The sequence below is a fragment of the Syngnathus typhle genome, linkage group LG19 (assembly GCF_033458585.1).
Source record: "Syngnathus typhle isolate RoL2023-S1 ecotype Sweden linkage group LG19, RoL_Styp_1.0, whole genome shotgun sequence".
NCBI lineage: Eukaryota > Metazoa > Chordata > Actinopteri > Syngnathiformes > Syngnathidae > Syngnathus > Syngnathus typhle.
This window is the reverse complement of record NC_083756.1, coordinates 7,920,140-7,939,336: the sequence shown is the minus strand read 5'-3', so window position 1 is coordinate 7,939,336 and position 19,197 is coordinate 7,920,140. Positions and strand designations below refer to the sequence as shown.

Below are 19,197 nucleotides of genomic sequence, written 5' to 3'. Positions count from 1 at the left end.
GGACAAATAATTGATACGGCTCAGTAAAGTCCTGGAGCTGTTTTATGTGTTCCGCTGCCAGCTCCCATTCCTGTGCTGCTTGATTCACTATTGTTCTGCATACCTCTGCTTGCCAAAAGAGGCGTGGCCATGCAAATATGTGTAGACTAGGTGAATATAGAAGTGGCCTTCATTCGGCAGCTCTTAGTCACACAATTGACTCGGGTGACTCACGGGTCATGTCTGTTTCCTTAACAAGTGGAAGCAACAATACTGTTGGAAGGTCAGTGAAAGAAGCGGAGTTTTCTTCATCAGCAGCATTCTTGAATTAATATGCAGTGTTTGCATTTTTTCCAGAACTTTGATTAATTCAAAGTGACGCCAAAACCAATGCGACCAAACATGCTTACAGAGCTAAAAGGAAAAAAAAAGCATGTGGTTTGTCTGCAGGTCATTTGAAGTAAGAAGCTCATCAAGCAGCATGGCGTCTGCTTGCACTTTACCTTTTTCCTACAGCTAAACAAGTTATGCTTTGATTCTCGTGCAGTTTGAGTTTTATTGGGGAAATGTGTGGGGATTTGTTGTACGTTCCGAGTCCATTTAGGGTGGCTTTGGGGAAAAAAGAGCCGTATCTGGATTTTAATTGCTACTGTGCAAGCTGCACAGGCCCAACCACAAAACAGCATCTGTCAGCATTTTTAGGGGGGGGAATGTTTGTGTGTGTTGGAATAGCACTGAGTTTAAAATTCATGCTGCACTTTTAACAAATCTACAGTATTCCTCTGTGTAATGTCATTTTAGCTGCTGTAGTTAATGGTTCCCCCTTTTTTCCGTATTATCCTTTGACATTCTTTTGACATTTGCATAACTGTCGGTTCTGCAGTGATCTGAGCTTGCAACCAGTTGGATATGCAAATGAAGCGGTTGGACTGTCACATTTTATTTATTGATGGTTCCTCAGAAATGAGGGACGTGGTACCCTTCTTGTTGACAGTGACTTAAGTTACGATATGATAAAAAAAATAATAATAATAATCTTACTTATTCCTGTTAACACTCACAGCAGAGTCAACATTACAACTAGTAAGTTGACACACCCCTGTTCAAATGGCAGGAAAAATGACACCAAGATAAATCATTTAAAGAGCTTTATTTCACTTCTTGTACACTATGTACACTCAATTTTAAATATAAATAATATTTTTTTATAGAGAATGCAGAAAAAAATGGACTGCAACAAAAATGTCCCTTTTTCTGGGCAGGTGCTTGAGCACCACCTGGAGTCAATGTGTGCACGGGCCTGTGCCCCTGCAACCAAGGTCCCACTGCAGGTCGTATGTCTGGATGAAAAATATAACAAGGTTGCAGCAGCAGGGCATCCATTGTAAAAAGTTTGCAAAAAAGTTCTGATTCACTGTGGCAACTCCTGATGCCACAAATCAAGCGTCTCAATAACATTGTCATTCAATCCAAGGTTTTTCATTCATGATAGGGATTTCAAATAGGGAATAAGAACAACTAAAAGGAGGGGGATCCACTTCTCTTAACATATGACACTGTGTGGGAGGCGTTCCTTCCTTCCCTCTCTCTCTCTCTTTTCCCATTGACAAGCTTTTGCTTGCACGCTCCTCACAGAAGGCGTGAGTGACCGGAGCAAGGAAGGCGCGAGAATGCCCTGCGGCACGGAGTGCACGCTCCCGCGCACCTAAGGAGTAATTCGTCGAGAGGTGCTGAAAACTTTGTCCTCATCACACGGCAGATATGGAACTAAACTTTCCCCCAAGGTGGATATTCCCATGCTGGATGGCATGCATCCTGGTTGCCTATCATGCACAGGTAAGTCACTTTGAAAGTATCATTTTGTAAAAAGTGAAGATGGTAATATTTGTTCAGTCTTTACACTAATATTCATATATAGATCAATAAATAAATATGTCTACACATAATATAAAAAATAGGTATCATGTAAAATATATATATTTTGTTTTTTGATATGTATGTATTAGTGTACATTGTCCAGAGGGATGGATCATCCAACTCTAGCCAGCTATTTCCAAGATGTGGTTGCCAGGCACCCGTTATCTATCACGCCTTGTGTTCCAGTAACCCCCACCATCGTTATGACTGGAACGTAACCACAATTCCTTTTCCCCTTTACTCCTTTCTGCTCCTCCAAGATATCTTTGAAGGACACTTGTCAAAGTTCCATTTGCTCAAAGCATCCTGGGAAAAGAAAGCAGTCCTGGACTGTTTTTTTAGAGAGGATGTGTTTTGCAAGTGACGCTGCAAAGTTTGGTCTTTGGTTTTGTTCTCACCATAGTCGTGCAATCACTGACTCACAGGATCCCCGAAGAATTCCCCTCCGTTTTCTCGGTTTTCACCCACTTTGGAGAATTTGTTCCATATTCATTGGAAGACGCCCTGGGTAACGTCGAGCCGCTGCTGGATGAAAATGTGGAAAGTAATTATAGTGAATGACACGAGGTGTAATTGGAGTTATTTATTCATGTGACTTGTAACTTTTCTGAGGCCCGTCCGGCCGCTCACTGGATAGTTTTGTGCTTGACTACCCGTTACAGATTCAAGTTGTTCCCTTTTCCAAAAGGGGTGTGATGTTTAAAAATATATACAAAATGAGTCACGGCAACTTTTCAAGGTGTTGATTTTCCTGCAGCCTCATGAATCTCTCCAAAGAGCAAAAAGTCAAACGCTGCTTTTATTGGCTCCCTGCCTTTGGCTGCTGAGGCCGTTATGCAAATCCTTCTCTTGGAATGCTCTGGTTCTGGTCTGATGCTATCTCATGCAGCCTGCTTATGGCTTTTAAACAAAACTGCCAGAAAGGTGTTCCTTTTTACATTTCTGCACCCGTTGGATGTTTTCTTTCCCTCCTTCCCTCCCTCTTTTTTGCCCTTCTAACAGTTCTCACAGTGTGTGACCACACAGAGGATAAAGTTAGCTTTGAGGTCGGCCCTATAAATGTTACCTATAATCATCCAGGCTGGACAAAGTAAGCTTAACTATGTACATTATATTTAGTGTCTCCAAACATATAGTCCACTAGCATGTACTTATCACTCATCTCCCAAGTTGGTTGATCTATCTATCTGTCCGTCCTTCCTTCCATGCATCCTTCCTTCCTTACATCCTTTCTACCTTCTGGCCTTACACCCTTACTTCCATCCTATTTCCTTCCCTTTTTCCTCACCAGTGTCCTTGACCATTCCACCCTTCTTTGATCCCTCCATCCTGCATTCATCCTTCTTTCCTCACCTACTCCATCATATGGTCCGCAGCTGGTCGGCACCAAGATGAAAAGGACAATAGAAGATGGGAAAAACAGATGCTTGCATTAATACATCATTTATTCGATATTTTGTCATTTTTCTATGTTGGGGTATTCGTGGAAGGAAGGACTTTTTTTTGAAGGGGCTGGATTTGTTAGAGGCAGGCTATAGGTTGTATTTTTCTGCATTTAGATGAAACGCTGTGGTTTTGGCATCATGGCTGTCATAACAGCCAGACTCAGTGCTTCAGCACTGTGGCAAGAAATTCACCCACAGCACATATGTGTGAGTGGGAGGGCGGGGGGTTGTTGTTTTAGCCTTCTGTTCCTATTTATCGCCTTACTGTAAATCTCTCTCAATGATCAAATCCATGCAGCATTACAATAAGACAAAGAGGAAAGATGTGTAAGGATATTGCGGTGAGATGTCGATGCTTTAATGCCAAACTGCAAAAAAAATAAATAATAATAAATGTGTGTGTTGAAAGCGGAATGGAACGTGGCTCACATGCACAATTGCGGTATGCGTTTGAGCGGATTCCTGCCGTTCATTGTTCCCACAAACCGTCGACGGTTCACCTCAAATATGGCTGTGAACTCCTTAAAGAGTCAAAAACAAAATAAAAGCTTACTTAATACCAAACAATGACCCCAGACTTAAAGAAGCCTTGAGAAACTGCTCATCTTTAAAAAACAAAAAATTTTTTTTTAAAGCAAGTGGTGCTAATGAGCAGGAAAAAAAAAACACAATAAAAATATTATAATATTTTATTTTGCTGACAAACTGCTCACAGTTCCCATCATGAAAGCTTTATGATAATAGAAGATTATTTTGGACAAACTCAAAATAGCAAGTTTGAATTATGGTCCACTGTTTAACTTGCAAATACTCATATCATCAGAACTACAGCTGTGGTTTATGTATTCCTTTATATTATCCTTCATGGAGTATGGAGAGGGATTTTAAAAAATTAAAAGGAATCCTTTCACCCAAATGGAGGTTTTTGTCCAATTCCAGATGGCTCCTCTCGTAAGTGGGTGCCACTAGAGTTTGGTTTGATGGTCTGGATTCTGGTCAGGTACTTCTGAGCTTGCGGAAATAATTCCAGGGCACGTCTCGGAAAACGTTTTGTCCTCTTCCTCTCATTACTCACCACCATATCCAATGATCACATGGCTATGGGGAAAGAGGCCCGTAAAACAAAAATGTACTCTCACATTGGTATTATTCTCCTTTTTTTATTGCTTAAAATGTCTGGACGGATTTGTGGAAAAACAGATCTTTTTTTTTTTACTGTCATATCTTCAGAACGCAGCCTCCAAGTCTCTTCAATGTGGCGAACAGCAGTACTTAAAGGGCACAAGATGCTGCAATAAGTGTAAACCAGGTAAGAGTCTTTTAAATTGACCCTTTGAATTATTAGCATGTATTAATTTTTTTTTAGCTGAAGCAGTGCATTCAATTTAAGATGTAACCCTTTTCTCTCTTCATGGCCCTGGCAGGCTTCCGTGTCTTTTCAGATTGCACTGAGTCCCATCAGACCAAATGTGTTAAATGTGGTCATGGGGAGTACCAGCCCTACTGGACCCAAGAGACCCGTTGCCTCCAGCAGAGAATCTGTGATGCAGGTAAGGAACTCAAGAACTGTCTGAAATCCATTCTACGTCATCTGTAATGAGTATATTCGCAACATTTAAAAAGTTTAATGAGGTAGTAAAAAAAACTCAGTACATATAGGCTGCTGGGATCCATAAAAATGGTTTTGGAATGTGGGAGAGAAAATAAAAGAGAGAGCAAGGAGAAAACCCACACAAGCACGATGAGAAGATGCCAACTCCTAACAGGAAGGCCCGAGTTGAGCTTCAAACCTCAGAACTGTGAGGCAGACCAGTCGAGCAGAGTGCTTCTTTTGAATCCAAAATGAATGAAGATAAGGATGCATTTTTTTTTTTTTATCACATTTCAAATTGGGACCTTTATTCTAAATTTCCAGGTAAAGGTTTTATGTCCAGGCCGGAAAATCTAGAGGCGGAGGAGCCTTGTCGCTGTCTTCCCAACTTCCAGTGCTCTCTCATCAACTGTGAGTTTTGCGAGAAGATCCCCTCCTGCCGACCCGGATATGGACTCGAGGTTGAAGCGGGTGAGATAGACCTCTCCCGCCAAAGAGACGCACTTAATAGTGACATCATTTATTCTATATAATATATTGCAGAATCCAGAAATGGAAGGAAGATTTGCGTTCCGTGTAAGAAAGGATTCTTTTCTGCGGACAACAACACCAAACAATGCAAACAGTGGACTAAGTAAGTGCACACGGTTGGTTTGACATTGTGAGCGGAAAAAAAAAATATATATATTGGTTGGTGTGCTTGCTGCTAGCCAACTGCGATGACTAACACACACACACACACACACACACACACCGCTTCCTCTGCAACCTTGGATCACACACATCACTTTCCACTTGTGCTCCCATCCAAAAGTAGAAGAGGGAGCGACATGGTTTTCCCTCACATTAATCTTCACACAGCTGGCTGGCTATACACATGTGACACATAGACTACAAGTAGGATATTTAGCCACACCGTTTTATGCTTCTATTTCTAGATTTGCTGTTGTTTTTATTATTCTTGTACCACCTTTTGTTTCAAATATAAAATGCAATCCAAATATGAAAAAGCCAACCGATTGCTGATTTGGTTTCAACGACATTTTAGTGACGGAGCATTTCTGTGGTTTCTATATGGATCATCTCAGTGAGTGACCTAATTTGAGTGACTTCATATATATCAGTTTTGTGGCAGCAATTATTTTGTACATTTCAGTAAGTTAATAAAGCATGGGATACTTTGCATTTCTGTGGCTAGCATATTCATATTGTTATTTTCTGTGAATCACCGTGTTTTTATTTTTTCCTTCTCTCCATCAGTTGTAAGGCAGAGGGCAGGAGTGAGACGCGAGCAGGCAGCGCTCAAGCCGATGCTGTGTGTGGACCACCAGTCTCCAGTAAGGAAAAATCACATAAATAAATAATTATAAATAAGGAGATGAATATAAAAGTAATTCTGATGTCATCTACGTGTAGGTGCTGCCCCGTCCTGGGTGATAGTGTCAGTGTTGTCAGCCATCACCATCCTTTGTCTCCTCATCCTCTTCCTCTTTTGTTATAAAGACAAACTCAAGTTACTCTCTTGTAAGTTGCAACTGATTATGATTTGGTTTTAAGATGGCATCTCATCAGCCTGTGTAAAATGGATTTTTTTTCCCAGTTAATCTGCGATCATGTGTTCAGAACCTGAAAAGGACCAGGATCCAGCAGGTAAGAACATGTTGAGATTGATAGTAGCTTTCAGACATTTTTGACAATTCATTCAATTCTTTTATTTTTAGGAGACTTTGGCCCCTCTCTACCAAAGTGGGGCAGCAGGCGGTCTCAAATACATCCCATGTGAGACAACCAAACTCTTCTCCCAAGCCCCTCACACTAAAACTGGTGACGAGCCCCCTTCCACCTTACTCCCCTGCACTCCAGCCGCTGCCGTCTCCCTCCCTCAGCCCCAGGAAAGGACCACCGATGCGAATGACGGCCCTCAGAGGGAGACAAAGGGACAGAGCGAAAGTTCCGGCGGCCCTGAGGAAGTTTCCGAAGAAGAGGAACTCACAAGCGTCTCTCCGCTGTTGCCGGGTTCCTGCATATGCAGCGTTCAGGTCCGGGAGCCTCTGGAAGTCGGGGAGAACGAGGACTGTAGTCAAGCTGTCAGTCCAGGGACCCCCTGGACTTGCTCCTGCGGTGGTCGATATGCAACAAAGAGACCAGAGGAGGAGAAGAGTGCAAGAGTCAGCGACGCACACATGGTCAAGAGTGAAAAAAGCATTGCCTCTCTTGTTTCCTTTTCACCACCTCTCCATCGCTCTTCCTCGCTCAGTCCTCCATCAAGTTCGGTTCCTGAGCTTTGTGTGCCTTTGAGCAAGGCTAGGGCAAAAACAGAGTTCAAAGGTCACCTGAAAGACATGTCAACAGTAAAGCAGAAGGGATATTACAGACTGGAAAGCACGGATTCCTCATCCGCAGAGAACAGCGGGCCCCCCGTGAGGACCTCAGTCAGCCCTTTAAAGACCTCCTCATCGATTGGAGATGTCGACACAGAAAAGCCTCAGGAGGCCTCCAATACGGAGCAAGGCTACAGGGCCTCCTGGGAGGACAGCAGAGGAAAAACACTCCTTTCGGCGGACACAGCCCTCGAGTGTCCCCCTGGAAGCCTGCAGAGTCGGCCTGCAGAACCAACTCTTACCTCAGGTATGTTTAAAAAAATAACACACAACTTTCCTGAGTGATGTTGCAAATATTTTGGTTACCGGTTGTTTGTTTAGCTTCATGAAAAGAGAAAGTGCAAACTGCACTCAAAATCATAAACACATGGTAGAATTAGTACATGTGTGGAAAAGCCCATTTTTTTCTTTTTCATTCAGTAATTGTTTCATATGAGATAAGAGGGAGGCTACAAACTATGGTACTAGTATCACGCTTTAAATATCACTGTTTTGGTATAAATGTCTCAGAATGACTCGTTGTGCCAAGTGAATCAATTAAATGACGTAACGTAAAATGTCGATTTGAAACTTCTACACTTGCGGCTGATTTAAAAAAAAAAAAAAAGAATGCATGCGGTAGTGAGTGTGCACGCTTATGTTTGCCAGGTGGATCCATTGCGCTGTTTGTGTAGGCCACCTCACTATTCTGCCACACAGTACACCATTTGATACACTCACAGTTTTGGATTTCCACAGAAAACTGGAAGAGTCCACCAGGAATAACCTGAAATGAAATGTATGTTGGTTTTTACTGGAAACTTGCAGCCTCACATGGCTCATCCGTTTAATATTTCAAACAGAAGCCAAAAAAGACATGAATAATACTTGCAAGTACGGAAAGTAGGTTTAAAGCAGAATCTACACACACACACAATAGAGATCTACTCGTATATTTAAATGTTGCATTATTAACACAGCAGGAGAGGTGTCAGGTCCAACAATAAGATAATGCCCCACAAAAGTAGATATTTGGTGTTACTGGCTTTTTTTTTTCTTTTTTTAAAAGCAAGTTAGGATTCCGAATATTTATGGGCTATTATTCTACGGAAAAACGACATTGCGTTTGTTTAAAATAAGAATCCTCGTGGGATAATCACATAACCTCAGATAATAAAAAATATAGTAGAGGTTGAAACAGAGTTTTCTTTCAATACATACATAGGTTGTGCCAAATGTTGGACCACACAGGATTAAGATACTTATGTTTTTCTCTCAATATAGACCACCAGAACGACACACGTTATATATGTATGCGTGTGTGTGAGCCATTGACAGAGTTCCTGTTTATCCAGACCTTCATAGGGTTGCGTAAAGTGACCACAGCTTTAATTGTAGCAAGATGTGCACAGCTTGAGTAATACTTTTATAACCCCATCCACCAAACACGCACACACACATGCGACTCTCACTGATGACGGGAGCCCATAATTACACACATGAAACAAATACCATTTCCCATCACGCGTGCATTAGTTGGGCTTCCCGCAAATTGATTTGAAGTTCCACCTGCCTGCTTCATATATACTTTAATACGTGATGTCTTGCCATTAAGGAATTACGATGAAGAACAAAACATGTTCTGTCAGCGTTCGGCTCGGTTTAAAATGACAGTATGTTGCTGTTGTTGGGCATCCAGAAAAATCAGTCAGAAATTGGATGGGGTGAGGAGAAGCAGATTCCAGAGAGCTTTGTTTTCAAACTTGTGGTGGAAAGACATATTTTCAAGTTGGACCTCTCACGCTGTTATTCCAGGAAAAAGACGCTGTTTGCCGGCGTCTGCTGCAGCTCCCTTTGTGTGTTTTTCGGTCTTTTCTGTCAACGCTGTTGATGCTGCTTACATGCGTGCGTGAGAGTCACAACAGGTCGACTCCATGCGTAGGCGGGAAAGTCAGACAGTGGGGGGGGGGACGACCTCAAAGTGAGAAAAAGGCTCCCAAATAGAGACGCTGTTTATTGGGTCTGCTTGGATGCAGCTGCCCGTGTGTCAAAATATGGTTTGGACTCAAGTTGAACCAAAGAATCCAACACCCATATTTCTTCATCTTCTGAGACTCCTTTTCTTGATGGTAGGCTTGGGTTTCCCAAAGTAGAACATGCAGATCAGTAAAAGTCAATGAAGAATGGCACGTGTGTGTGTATGTGTGAGAAAAAAACTCAATGTCATAGTATCAAGGTCAATCAAAAACTCACCTTTGTTATCTTTATGAAGGCAGAATTTTTTATATATTTTTAATCGTATTCTATCTTCTATCTCAAATAGGTCAAGTGTCGGGGAATCACAACACGACCTTCATCTCCAGCGGTCAGGTGGTGAACTTCAGCGGTGACGTCATCGTTGTTTACGTCGGTCAGACGTCTCTCGAAAGTGACGATGCGCCCCTGGAAGGTGACTTCTCAAGTCCTGTCCAAGAGCAGGCCAATGAGACCGCCTCGTTTTTCCAGAGTAGCCTGAGGTCAGTGGGAGACTTTGTTACCCAGAGGCCATTGCGGGACGACACGAAGCAGGCCCCAAAAATGACTGCGTGAATGTCACAATGGAAACCAAAGCAGATGAACAATGATGCTCTCGAAACATCTATCTTTTACAAACTCTTGGTTGGAATAAAAGGGTTTAAAAAATGCTTAAGTGGCATCTCGACCAGTCAAAAATACACCATTGGTTCATGAAACAAATTTGAAGCTTCTTTAAGAACATATAGTAGGTACATTTCAGTTAAAAGGGATCATTTGATACTTTGCTCGTCTGGAAAATCCAAATGTCTGCAATGCGGAAGACATGCTTTGTAAAATTGTAGCCATGAAAGAAAATATTTTCACGGTAGGAAATTTAATCTACTCGCTACATTAGAAGGGAGATGTTAAAACTTGTTGAAGAAAAACATTAACTCGCGTTCCTCAGAGTAACTTTCTTAGACCAAAAGTTTTTTTTTTTATATAAATATATATAATAAAGAGACACATCCAGTTTTGGTACGAATCTTGTATGATTTTGTTTTCATACTGCACAATCTGTGCAGTTTCTCTTGGAAAAATGCTATGCATTTGATAAGCTATTTTTATTTCGAGTATGTTTTAACATGCAGGCTTTACTGAAGATAAGGAATATGTGTTTATAGTAATTTGTTTGAAACAAATTTACAAAGTTGCATTGTATATGTATTAATTCCTACTTTTTTGGACAAAAAACATACTGTATATGTGAAGAATGAATATTCCAGCCATTTACGTTAACCACAGGGACAATCGAAAGAATTGCAACGGGTGACCAAATGAATATTTTGACTGAAATTAAAATCTTTTGCATCTCAACCCTTCAAACTATGCCTGCCGCCCCATCCTGTGTTTTTGTGGCCTCTCTCTGTCAGCTATTCTGGGATGGGCAAATTACAACCAAAGAGCCATTTATGATGCCGGTTGTTTTTGAGGCAGTTAATTACACATGTGGCCGGCCGGCCGCGGCTTCTGAGCTCTTGTGCGAGCCTTTCAGTTTACAGGCCGGCTTTCATCAAGCGTAGGAGGATTCCCAGCAGCTGCAAGGACCCATTTTGGAGCTGGCCAACGTTGCAGTGGGCATCACATGAGAGACGAGCTGGGCTGTGCAACTTGTTTCAATTAGACATAAATGAGTACCTTGTCTGGTTTTATCTGAGGGCTTTCAAATAAGAGCCTGTGAGCAGCCTTCACATCAAATCTTCATTTTTAAGGCATTCGGGTCGGCCGGACCTTCCTGCGGTGGAAATCACCTGAAAATCCACGTTGGCGCAGCGCTGAAATTACAGCTGTGTCACCTGTGGATGTGAGGGTTTCAATTTCCATGTTCCGCTTTGACTTCATGGTGTCACGCAGTTTCACATACAGCAGGAAGTTTTGTATCTAAAGTGAGATCAAATTGATCGGAGATAGTAAGGGGAAGTTACTGCGAAGGCTAAAATGTTTTGTTTACAGTAGTCATACAGGAAGGTTTCAAAAAAGAGCATGAGGTCATCATTATCGTCATTTGGGCAACCATAATTACAATTTAGGAATAATAATAGGCCAATCATGAAATGAAACACAAAAAATGTTGGGTTTTTTTTCCGTTTGCGTGGCAATCCATTCATTATCATAATTAAATGATGTCGTGAACATGGTAACTATTTAACTTATTTAGACGAATGTGATTGTTATAAAGAAAAAAAAGGTAACTTTTTTGGGTTCGTTTGAAATGTTGTCGTTAAAATCTTTAAAGGCTATTATTTCTATTAAATTAAAATTAAATGTTCTCATTAAAATAACTATTAGAAAATTTCTAATAGTTATTTTAATGAGCCTTTTTCTGCAAGAATGTGTCATACCGAAACGACATGAACTTCAAGTGACTCAGTGAGACTGCCGCTGAATGAACGGCGGCATTGAATCACCATCTTCCTGGAACTCGGTGGATGCAGTTCAATACATTTATGACAGTTTTGGGTTCTTGAGTAGAATCCCATCCAACACCACAAAATTGGGGTTCATATTGCATGAACTTTCCTCGTTCCATCAGCTCGTCTACCTTTTACACACTGGAATGTATGAATAATCTTCTTTTTGTTTGGTTTTTCGATGAAAAAGAGCAGCTCATGTGATCCCTCTCCATAGCCTGATTTAATCGATTCGTTTCAATTACAACAGAGCAGACATTTGGGTCTTAAAACAACTCTCAGTTCTGTCTTTTCCCTCCTTGTGCGTCCTCGCCCCATAAATCTGAGTCACTTCATCGTCGCAGAAGGAGAGCACCAGGATGCAAGCCATAAGGTAAGAAACCTGCACACTAAACAGATTATTGCTTTTTCTGTTCTATTATTGGGTTGCTCTTACAGCCTTGAGGAGTTCAGCTTTGACACTTTTACAGTCACTTTTATGGTTTTGTTGCAAACATGTTAGGAACTATTAAATATATTGAGTTACTTGGATGTCACTCAGTATGATAGATAACCGTAATTTTCGGACTATAAATCGCGTTTTTTTTCATAGTTTTCGACTTATACTCAGGAGCGACTTATAGTCCGAAAATTACGGTATATTTCTCGTCTAAGCTCATGCAGTGCAGCTGAAACAAATATGTTTTGTTTGGTGCTCTTCAGGTCTCTGTTCTTTTCCAAGTGGTCGTCCGATGTCCGTCTGGATGGGAAGACAGCCGTCGTGACTGGTGCCAACACGGGAATTGGCAAAGAGACAGCAAAAGATTTGGCGGCCAGAGGCAAGATTTCAACAAAGTCTTCCGATTTAGGATTTTAGATTTGATCAATCACAGATGAGCTGGCCTAACTTTTCCAGGCGCAAGGGTGATTCTGGCTTGCAGAGACATGGCGAAGGGAGAGCAGGCGGCCCGAGACATCATGAGGGACGTGTCGTGCGCCAAAGTCGTCGCTAGGCATTTGGATTTGGCCGACACCAAATCCATCTGCCAGTTTGCCGAGAACGTCTACAACAGTGGGTGGTGCACGTGCCTGGTGTGATGTGTGAACGTTGGTGAACGACGTGTTATTTGCAGCTGAGAAGGCTCTCCACTACCTGATCAACAACGCTGGCGTGGCTATGTGCCCTTTCACCACCACTCCGGATGGATTTGAGACCCAATTCGGAGTCAATCATTTGGGTATGAAAAGTGTGGCCTTTGATTTTTTATTACCGTCAGCAATAAAACAAAGGATGTCATGACTGACTTCAGATTTGATTTGACTTATAATAACAAAACTAAATAAATAATAACTGACTTTAATGTTCAATATTTCCAGGTCATTTCTTCCTTACCTTCCTGCTACTGGACTTGCTCAAGCACTCGGCCCCTTCCCGGGTCATCAATCTTTCCTCAATGGCCCACATTATGGGGAAGATTCAGTTTGATGACCTGGGCGGGGAGAACAACTACCACCCTGTGCGGGCTTACGCACAAAGCAAGTTGGCTAACGTTCTGTTTACCAGAGAGCTGGCCAATAGGACCGCAGGTATGATGTGTATTTTTACTTCTGCGACTTCTTTTGCCACCGTCCGGGAAAAAAAAAAGCCCTTTCCAACGTGAGAGTCTCATGTATTCACCACAAGTGAGAAGTAATCAAGCATGCTTTGGGGATACAATACTTGCCTTTGAGAAGCACCAGTGAGAATATTCTACACCCTGAGGAGTGTGGTTGAGGGAGGGATAGAGTCATAAAAGTGTAGACAACTTTCCATTTCGCTTCCCAGCATTAGGAGTGACGGCTTACTCTGTGGACCCTGGCGTTGTCAACACTGAGATAGGCAGGCACGTCGGGGGGCCGATCCCAGCCCTCGTTCAAACGTTTGCCGGTCTGCTCAAGACTCCAGCAGAGGGGGCCTTCACCACCATCTACTGCGTGGTCACTCCTGAGAATGAGATGATCAACGGAGGCCACTACAGGTGAGTGTGCACGCAAGGGGGAGAGGGGGCTACTTGCTTTGTCTCATCTGGGTTGATGGCTTCTTGCAGAGACTGTGCTTATTCCAAGGGTTGCAAGGCCGGTGGAGATGATGGCACCGCTCTAAAGCTGTGGGCTGCCAGCTGCCACTTGCTGAGCATCCGCTGGAGATGATCGACAACTTTATGCAAAGTAGATAAGAGTAGAACCCTGACAATGGCTGTTATTGTATTTGGCTCAAGACATTAAAAGATACTACTGATCAACAGATGTTTGTATTAGTTTGCAAATGTAATATTTGGCAGGCTCTCTATTTTTATTTTTGGGCTGAGGAGGACCTCAAGCGGCCAGAAAGCAGTACTGCAATTGCAACAGGCAGTCCAACAGCAGTGGCTGGTATTAAAATATGAGAATTAAAAAAGTTGAAAAATATCAATGATGACATAATGTCATTATTATTATTATTATTATTATGATTATGTGCCAGCTCGCTGCTGATTGGCTCAGCACTGCAGTGACTCGGGTGGGCGGGGCTCTCAGACGCGACAATAATGATGATGATGATGATGATGATGTTGCAAACAGCAAGAAGACCGATTGTTCATATCTTCCTCAAGTGGAGTCAACCGGTGTTTCGTCAAGTGGGAATTTGGAGCAGTGGAGCAAAGATGAACTGCAGGTAGGACTATATCTTGAGTAAATGAAAAGGAGAAAAAAAGAATTTGTAAGGTGATTAACGCTGGCTGATCCTGAGCCATGTGTGCCTACAAAATGTTGTTGTTTTTTAGCCAATACTTGAAAATGACTGCTTCCTTTTATAAAGTGACTCATGCATTATGTAGGATGTAGTTGAGTTCCTTCAAGGAAATAAAGTTATCAGAGGTTTAACTTTTAACCAAATAACCAAGCCACTCATTCTTGTCCATTTTCTTTTCCTTTTAAAGTGCAATTATTATTGTAACTTCATTATATAAGTATATGGAATTTTGTTTTTTTATTTATTCTAATATACTTTTCTAGATCTGGGTGCTGTAACCGCTGGTCGTGTGAGGAAAGGCTGGATAACAAAACAGTCCTCATCACTGGAGCTAACACTGGCATAGGCAAGGAAACAGCCCGTGACCTGGCAGCAAGAGGTACTAGAACTTTGAGTATTCTTACCATTACAATGACAGGGTTGGTTTGTTTTATAATATTCGTTTCGGCTAGTTCTGTTACATAGAATGTGGGAAAAACATGAGCATTGAACTTTCCCTAATACGACGAATGCCACACCTATTGCAACTATTGTCAACCTTTGCAAGCTAGTGTTCATCCCCCTGCTTTTCCACACCACCATGCTTTCTTTGTGTGACTTCTACATTCCAGTCATGAATCAAGAGCTGCAACACTTCAAGCTAAAAAGCATGACCCTTATGCTCCAACCTCTTGAAGTTAAATCCCCCTTCTAGATTGTTTTGTTATTAAGAGGTTTCTTCTCATTGCCTGTCAGCAATGAGGCGAGGTAAACCCAAAAATGAGCACGCTGCCATTTCACACGCCACTAATCAAGTGACGGAAGACAGATGATGCGTCAAAAAGGGGGACAGAGGGAGCATTGTGAGGTGCTCCTCTCTTCCGCAGCCTGACGGGAAACAAAAGAAAGATGGGAGAATGAACCCAACACACACACACACACACACGCACACACACGAGAGTGAGGCCTCTAAAAATGTTGTTGGCCCGTCTTGAAAGTGAACCTCTACTGTTTCTATTGTTAAGTCTCGTTTCTAAGTATCCCTTGAATAAAACAAAGCAGCCGTAATGTGCATGAGACGTCGATTCAGCATCCTTTGTTTGCGTGTCCCCTCTTAAAATGCAACAGGAAAATCAGAGGCAGTCATGAGTCTTTGAATATTAAGTCTTTTGCTGCATTTAGCACATTGACAACAGCTTGTTTGTGGTCCACTTCATTTTAATGAACTGAATTTGGCCTTTGAGGCAATGTGGGAGTAACCGAGCTTTCCCACATGGGACCGGCGGTTGAAAAACAAAGACAGCCACCGAGTTAATCACTCTCCGATTCCATAATTGCAGCTCATTGTAGCTACTTTGTGTGTGCGTGAGTGTAGGTGCGTGTGTGTGTTAGCCAAACAGCTCATTAATGTCAAAGCACCATCATTTATGTTCCACGTGAATGACAATCAAGAGGGTTTGGTTCAAAACTATTTTGGGATCATATGCTGAGTCACAATTGTGCCAAAAAGTCAAATTAATAATCCCATCCCTTTTTGCTATGTTTATAATTATTATTTTATTTTTTTTGTAGGTGCCCGCATCATCATGGCATGCAGGGACCTGGAAAGAGCAGAGGAGGCCAGAACGGAGATTGTGGAAAACACTGGGAATGAGAACGTGGTTGTCAAGAAACTGGATCTTTCTGATAGCAGGTCTATTCGAGCATTTGCTGAAGTCATCAACAAAGGTAGGCTGAGTTGAACAAGAATGTTGCACTTCTACATTTTTCTTTTGCTCCTCAGCAACCTGTATGAGCAACTTCTTTGTTGTCACAAAAGCAGACTTAAAATGATTACCATAACTGAAATGATGACTTAAAAGGGAAACTTTTTTGACGTGTGACTGCCAGTGTATTTATAAAAAAAAAAATTCCATCACCTCTTTTCATCATGTTGTGATTATGTGTTTATTTTTTAGAGGAGAAACAAGTCAACATTTTAATCAACAATGCAGGCGTCATGATGTGTCCGTACTCCAAGACTGTTGATGGCTTTGAAATGCAATTTGGAGTCAATCATTTGGGTAAGTAAAAAAAATAAAAATAGGTTGCAGAGAACAACAAAAGGACAGCAACTATATTTGGTCTCATTTTCAATCTTGAAGTTTATTGTCAAACCAATTGTAACCGTTTCATGATGGTGAACTCATATTGGACACATGAGCAAGATGTTTATTTTTCTCTTTGTGCACTTCATATTTCATATCATGCTAGCCCTCCAACATAATAGCTTGGTATTTTTAACCAAAGCTGACGGAAGCAAGAACATGCTGTGCTTCACAAGGCAGCCCACACACATGACACTCACACACGCGTCATCAATGTTCTATTTTTCTTAGCCGTACTAGTTTGTAGCTGAGCACAAGCTTATCGCGACTGACTTTGGACAAGAAGTTCTGATTGTAAGTTACACATTCACTGTATAGAATATACACTACCGTTCAAAAGTTTGGGGTCACAAAATAGTTTGGGTGACCCCAAACTTTTGAACGGTAGTGTAAATATTATTATAATAAAATATTAGGAATTAAATATTATAAATGATATCTTATATTTGTATAAGATTATATATAATCTATGAATATAAATCTACATATATATTATAAGATTTTTTACACAGAAGATTATATATATATATAATCTATAAATAATTATCTAAATAAATATATACACTACCGTTCAAAAGTTTGGGGTCACCCAAACAATTTTGTGACCCCAAACTTTTGAACGGTAGTGTATATAGGACATGCACAATCAGGTACTTCCTTTGCTTGCCCGGACTTCCATTAAAACATCGAGATAGGAAATCAAGAACAATGAAAAAAAATGTATACAGAGCCTGAGGTGTGGCTTCTGTGTATGCAAATATCAACATAAGTTGGAACACGCGAGTCGTTAAAACAGGAGGTAATAATTAATGGAACAAAGGAACGCAGGAGGAACTGTAAAAGCAAAGGGTCTAATCTAGAAACATGTTAGCGCTTGCGGTAACCACTGAAACAGGAAGGAAAGACAAAAATCACGTGGAATCACGAGGAGAACTCCAAACGTGAGAGTAACGAGACGCAAGGCAAGTGGAGGCAAGAATTTCCCAAAGTCAACTGAAATAGGCTCCAACATGCCCGCGTGAGGAAAACCGGTTTAGGGAATGGGTGGATGGAGAGAAATGGATGTATAAATAAAGGTTTCACAGCACTCGGGAAACTTCAGTGTTTTAAGTAGCAACTCTAAAGATTTTGCAACAGCTTTCATCAGGTGGTTTGCGCAACACTCAAGAGGCATCAAGTGTTTTATGTCGTAACCGAAAAGATTTCGCAACAGCTTTGAACGGAACATTTCACAATGCTAAAGAACCCAAAAGCGTTTCACGTAGCAACTCAAAGGATTTTGCATCAGCTTTGAACATTTGATTTATTATTTTTCTTTTTTCAATGCCCAAAATAACAGGTCACTTCCTGTTGACGTATTTGTTGCTGGACCTGATCAAGTCTTCCGCTCCGGCTCGAATCGTTGCGGTAGCATCGGTGGCTCACACCTGGACCGGCCTTCGACTGGATGACCTGAACAGTGAGAACAACTACGACACCATGAAGGCCTACGGACAGAGCAAACTGGCTAATGTCCTCTTTGCACGAGCCCTTGGCAAAAAGTTAGAAGGTGAGGAGGGTGTTTAAAACTTGAGCTAGAATTATTCTCATAAAAATCAATATCACTGATATGTTTAGAGCTCAGTAACAAGTTGAACATCAAGTTATGTTTTGGATCATTTGGACGACCAAGCAAGATGAATATTCCTTTCTTCCGCATGTTGCAGGAACAGGAGTAAGTGTTTTCTCTCTGCACCCTGGTGTGGTCCAATCGGATTTGTGGAGGCACCAGCACCAGTGCATCCAAGTTGCTGTGAAGATCTTCAGCGTCTTTACAAAGACAACAGTGGAGGGGGCTCAGACCACCATCTACTGCGCCGTGCAACCCGGCCTGGAAAGCCAAAGTGGAGCCTACTTCAGGTACCAGCCTATTGTGTTGAATGGGTGCCTCCTTACCAGCGGACAGACAAGATACCCTACTTTGAAACCCTAAACCTAGATTATAGGAGATCTTATTAGTGAAAGCCATTTTTTTGTGCTTTCAGTGACTGCGCTCCTGCAAGGTGCTCCAGAAATGGCTCAAATGATGATTTGGCCCAGAAGCTGTGGGAGAGCAGCTGCAACATGCTTGGAATCACCTGGGAATGAAGAAACAATGACTTTGGATCATGTTAAATGTGAAAAGCATCATGCATAAAGCACTTTTGTTAGGGGCATTAACATTCTTGGACAGTATCTAGTTCTCACCATTTTTTTTGTATTTTTATTTTATAAACGGTCACAAATATTCTAAATTCGGTACTCATTTCTACTTCAAGTGGCCTGATGAATGCAACACATACACTTGACTTAAATGTGTCACTGCTGAGTATTTATTGGGTGGAGAAGGGGAAAAAAGTTCTAATCTAAATCACATGAGAGATTATGAACACCCGTAGAATGTGTTACTGGCGAAATGAGTTGACACAGTTGTGAACCGAATTTGAATTACAATTAAAGCACGAGAATAATACAATCAAATAAAGATTTGAAAAGGAGAAAATCCATGGAGTTAAGGCCATCTGTTTCCTGCACCACTACAT

The 19,197-nt window shown here is 41.5% G+C and overlaps 3 protein-coding genes across 5 annotated transcripts; all 3 read left to right on the top strand.

Annotated features, from left to right (window-relative positions):
* Positions 1–144: 144 nt before the first annotated feature.
* On the top strand, positions 145–10,676 carry tnfrsf11a (tumor necrosis factor receptor superfamily, member 11a, NFKB activator). Of its 3 annotated transcripts, XM_061265355.1 has the most exons (13): positions 145–262; positions 337–439; positions 1,615–1,815; positions 4,572–4,650; positions 4,766–4,891; positions 5,257–5,403; positions 5,476–5,566; positions 6,193–6,269; positions 6,349–6,456; positions 6,533–6,582; positions 6,654–6,711; positions 6,796–7,560; positions 9,616–10,676. In XM_061265355.1, the coding sequence occupies exons 3-13, from the start codon at positions 1,741–1,743 to the stop codon at positions 9,879–9,881; spliced, it is 1,842 nt and encodes a 613-aa protein (XP_061121339.1). In that variant the 5' UTR covers positions 145–262; positions 337–439; positions 1,615–1,740; the 3' UTR covers positions 9,882–10,676. The 3 variants fall into 3 exon arrangements, with proteins under 3 accessions (XP_061121339.1, XP_061121337.1, XP_061121338.1); XM_061265353.1 differs by having other exon boundaries at positions 6,654–7,560; XM_061265354.1 differs by lacking the exon at positions 337–439 and having other exon boundaries at positions 150–262; positions 6,654–7,560.
* A 1,304-nt stretch (positions 10,677–11,980) lies between these two features.
* LOC133143467 (retinol dehydrogenase 12-like) lies at positions 11,981–14,021 on the top strand. Its single transcript, XM_061265357.1, has 7 exons — positions 11,981–12,131; positions 12,461–12,576; positions 12,654–12,809; positions 12,871–12,975; positions 13,115–13,324; positions 13,563–13,755; positions 13,825–14,021. The coding sequence occupies exons 1-7, from the start codon at positions 12,118–12,120 to the stop codon at positions 13,925–13,927; spliced, it is 897 nt and encodes a 298-aa protein (XP_061121341.1). The 5' UTR covers positions 11,981–12,117; the 3' UTR covers positions 13,928–14,021.
* A 266-nt stretch (positions 14,022–14,287) lies between these two features.
* Positions 14,288–19,159, top strand: zgc:112332 (uncharacterized protein LOC553712 homolog). Its single transcript, XM_061265356.1, has 7 exons — positions 14,288–14,432; positions 14,774–14,889; positions 16,062–16,217; positions 16,448–16,552; positions 17,976–18,185; positions 18,343–18,535; positions 18,661–19,159. Exons 1-7 carry the CDS (start codon positions 14,305–14,307, stop codon positions 18,761–18,763), a joined length of 1,011 nt encoding a protein of 336 aa, XP_061121340.1. The 5' UTR covers positions 14,288–14,304; the 3' UTR covers positions 18,764–19,159.
* Positions 19,160–19,197: the final 38 nt, after the last annotated feature.

Coding starts and splice junctions, on each gene's coding strand:
- tnfrsf11a (XM_061265353.1), top strand. CDS start 1,741: ATGGAACTAAACTTTCCCCCAAGGTGGATATTCCCATGCTGGATGGCA. Junction 6,457..6,532: donor CAAACTCAAGTTACTCTCTT/GTAAGTTGCAAC, acceptor TTTTTTTCCCAG/TTAATCTGCGATCATGTGTT. Junction 7,561..9,615: donor AGAACCAACTCTTACCTCAG/GTATGTTTAAAA, acceptor TATCTCAAATAG/GTCAAGTGTCGGGGAATCAC.
- LOC133143467 (XM_061265357.1), top strand. Junction 12,577..12,653: donor AAAAGATTTGGCGGCCAGAG/GCAAGATTTCAA, acceptor TAACTTTTCCAG/GCGCAAGGGTGATTCTGGCT. Junction 13,756..13,824: donor ATCAACGGAGGCCACTACAG/GTGAGTGTGCAC, acceptor GGCTTCTTGCAG/AGACTGTGCTTATTCCAAGG.
- zgc:112332 (XM_061265356.1), top strand. CDS start 14,305: ATGATGATGATGATGATGATGATGTTGCAAACAGCAAGAAGACCGATT. Junction 14,890..16,061: donor CCGTGACCTGGCAGCAAGAG/GTACTAGAACTT, acceptor TTTTTTTTGTAG/GTGCCCGCATCATCATGGCA. Junction 18,536..18,660: donor CAAAGTGGAGCCTACTTCAG/GTACCAGCCTAT, acceptor TTGTGCTTTCAG/TGACTGCGCTCCTGCAAGGT.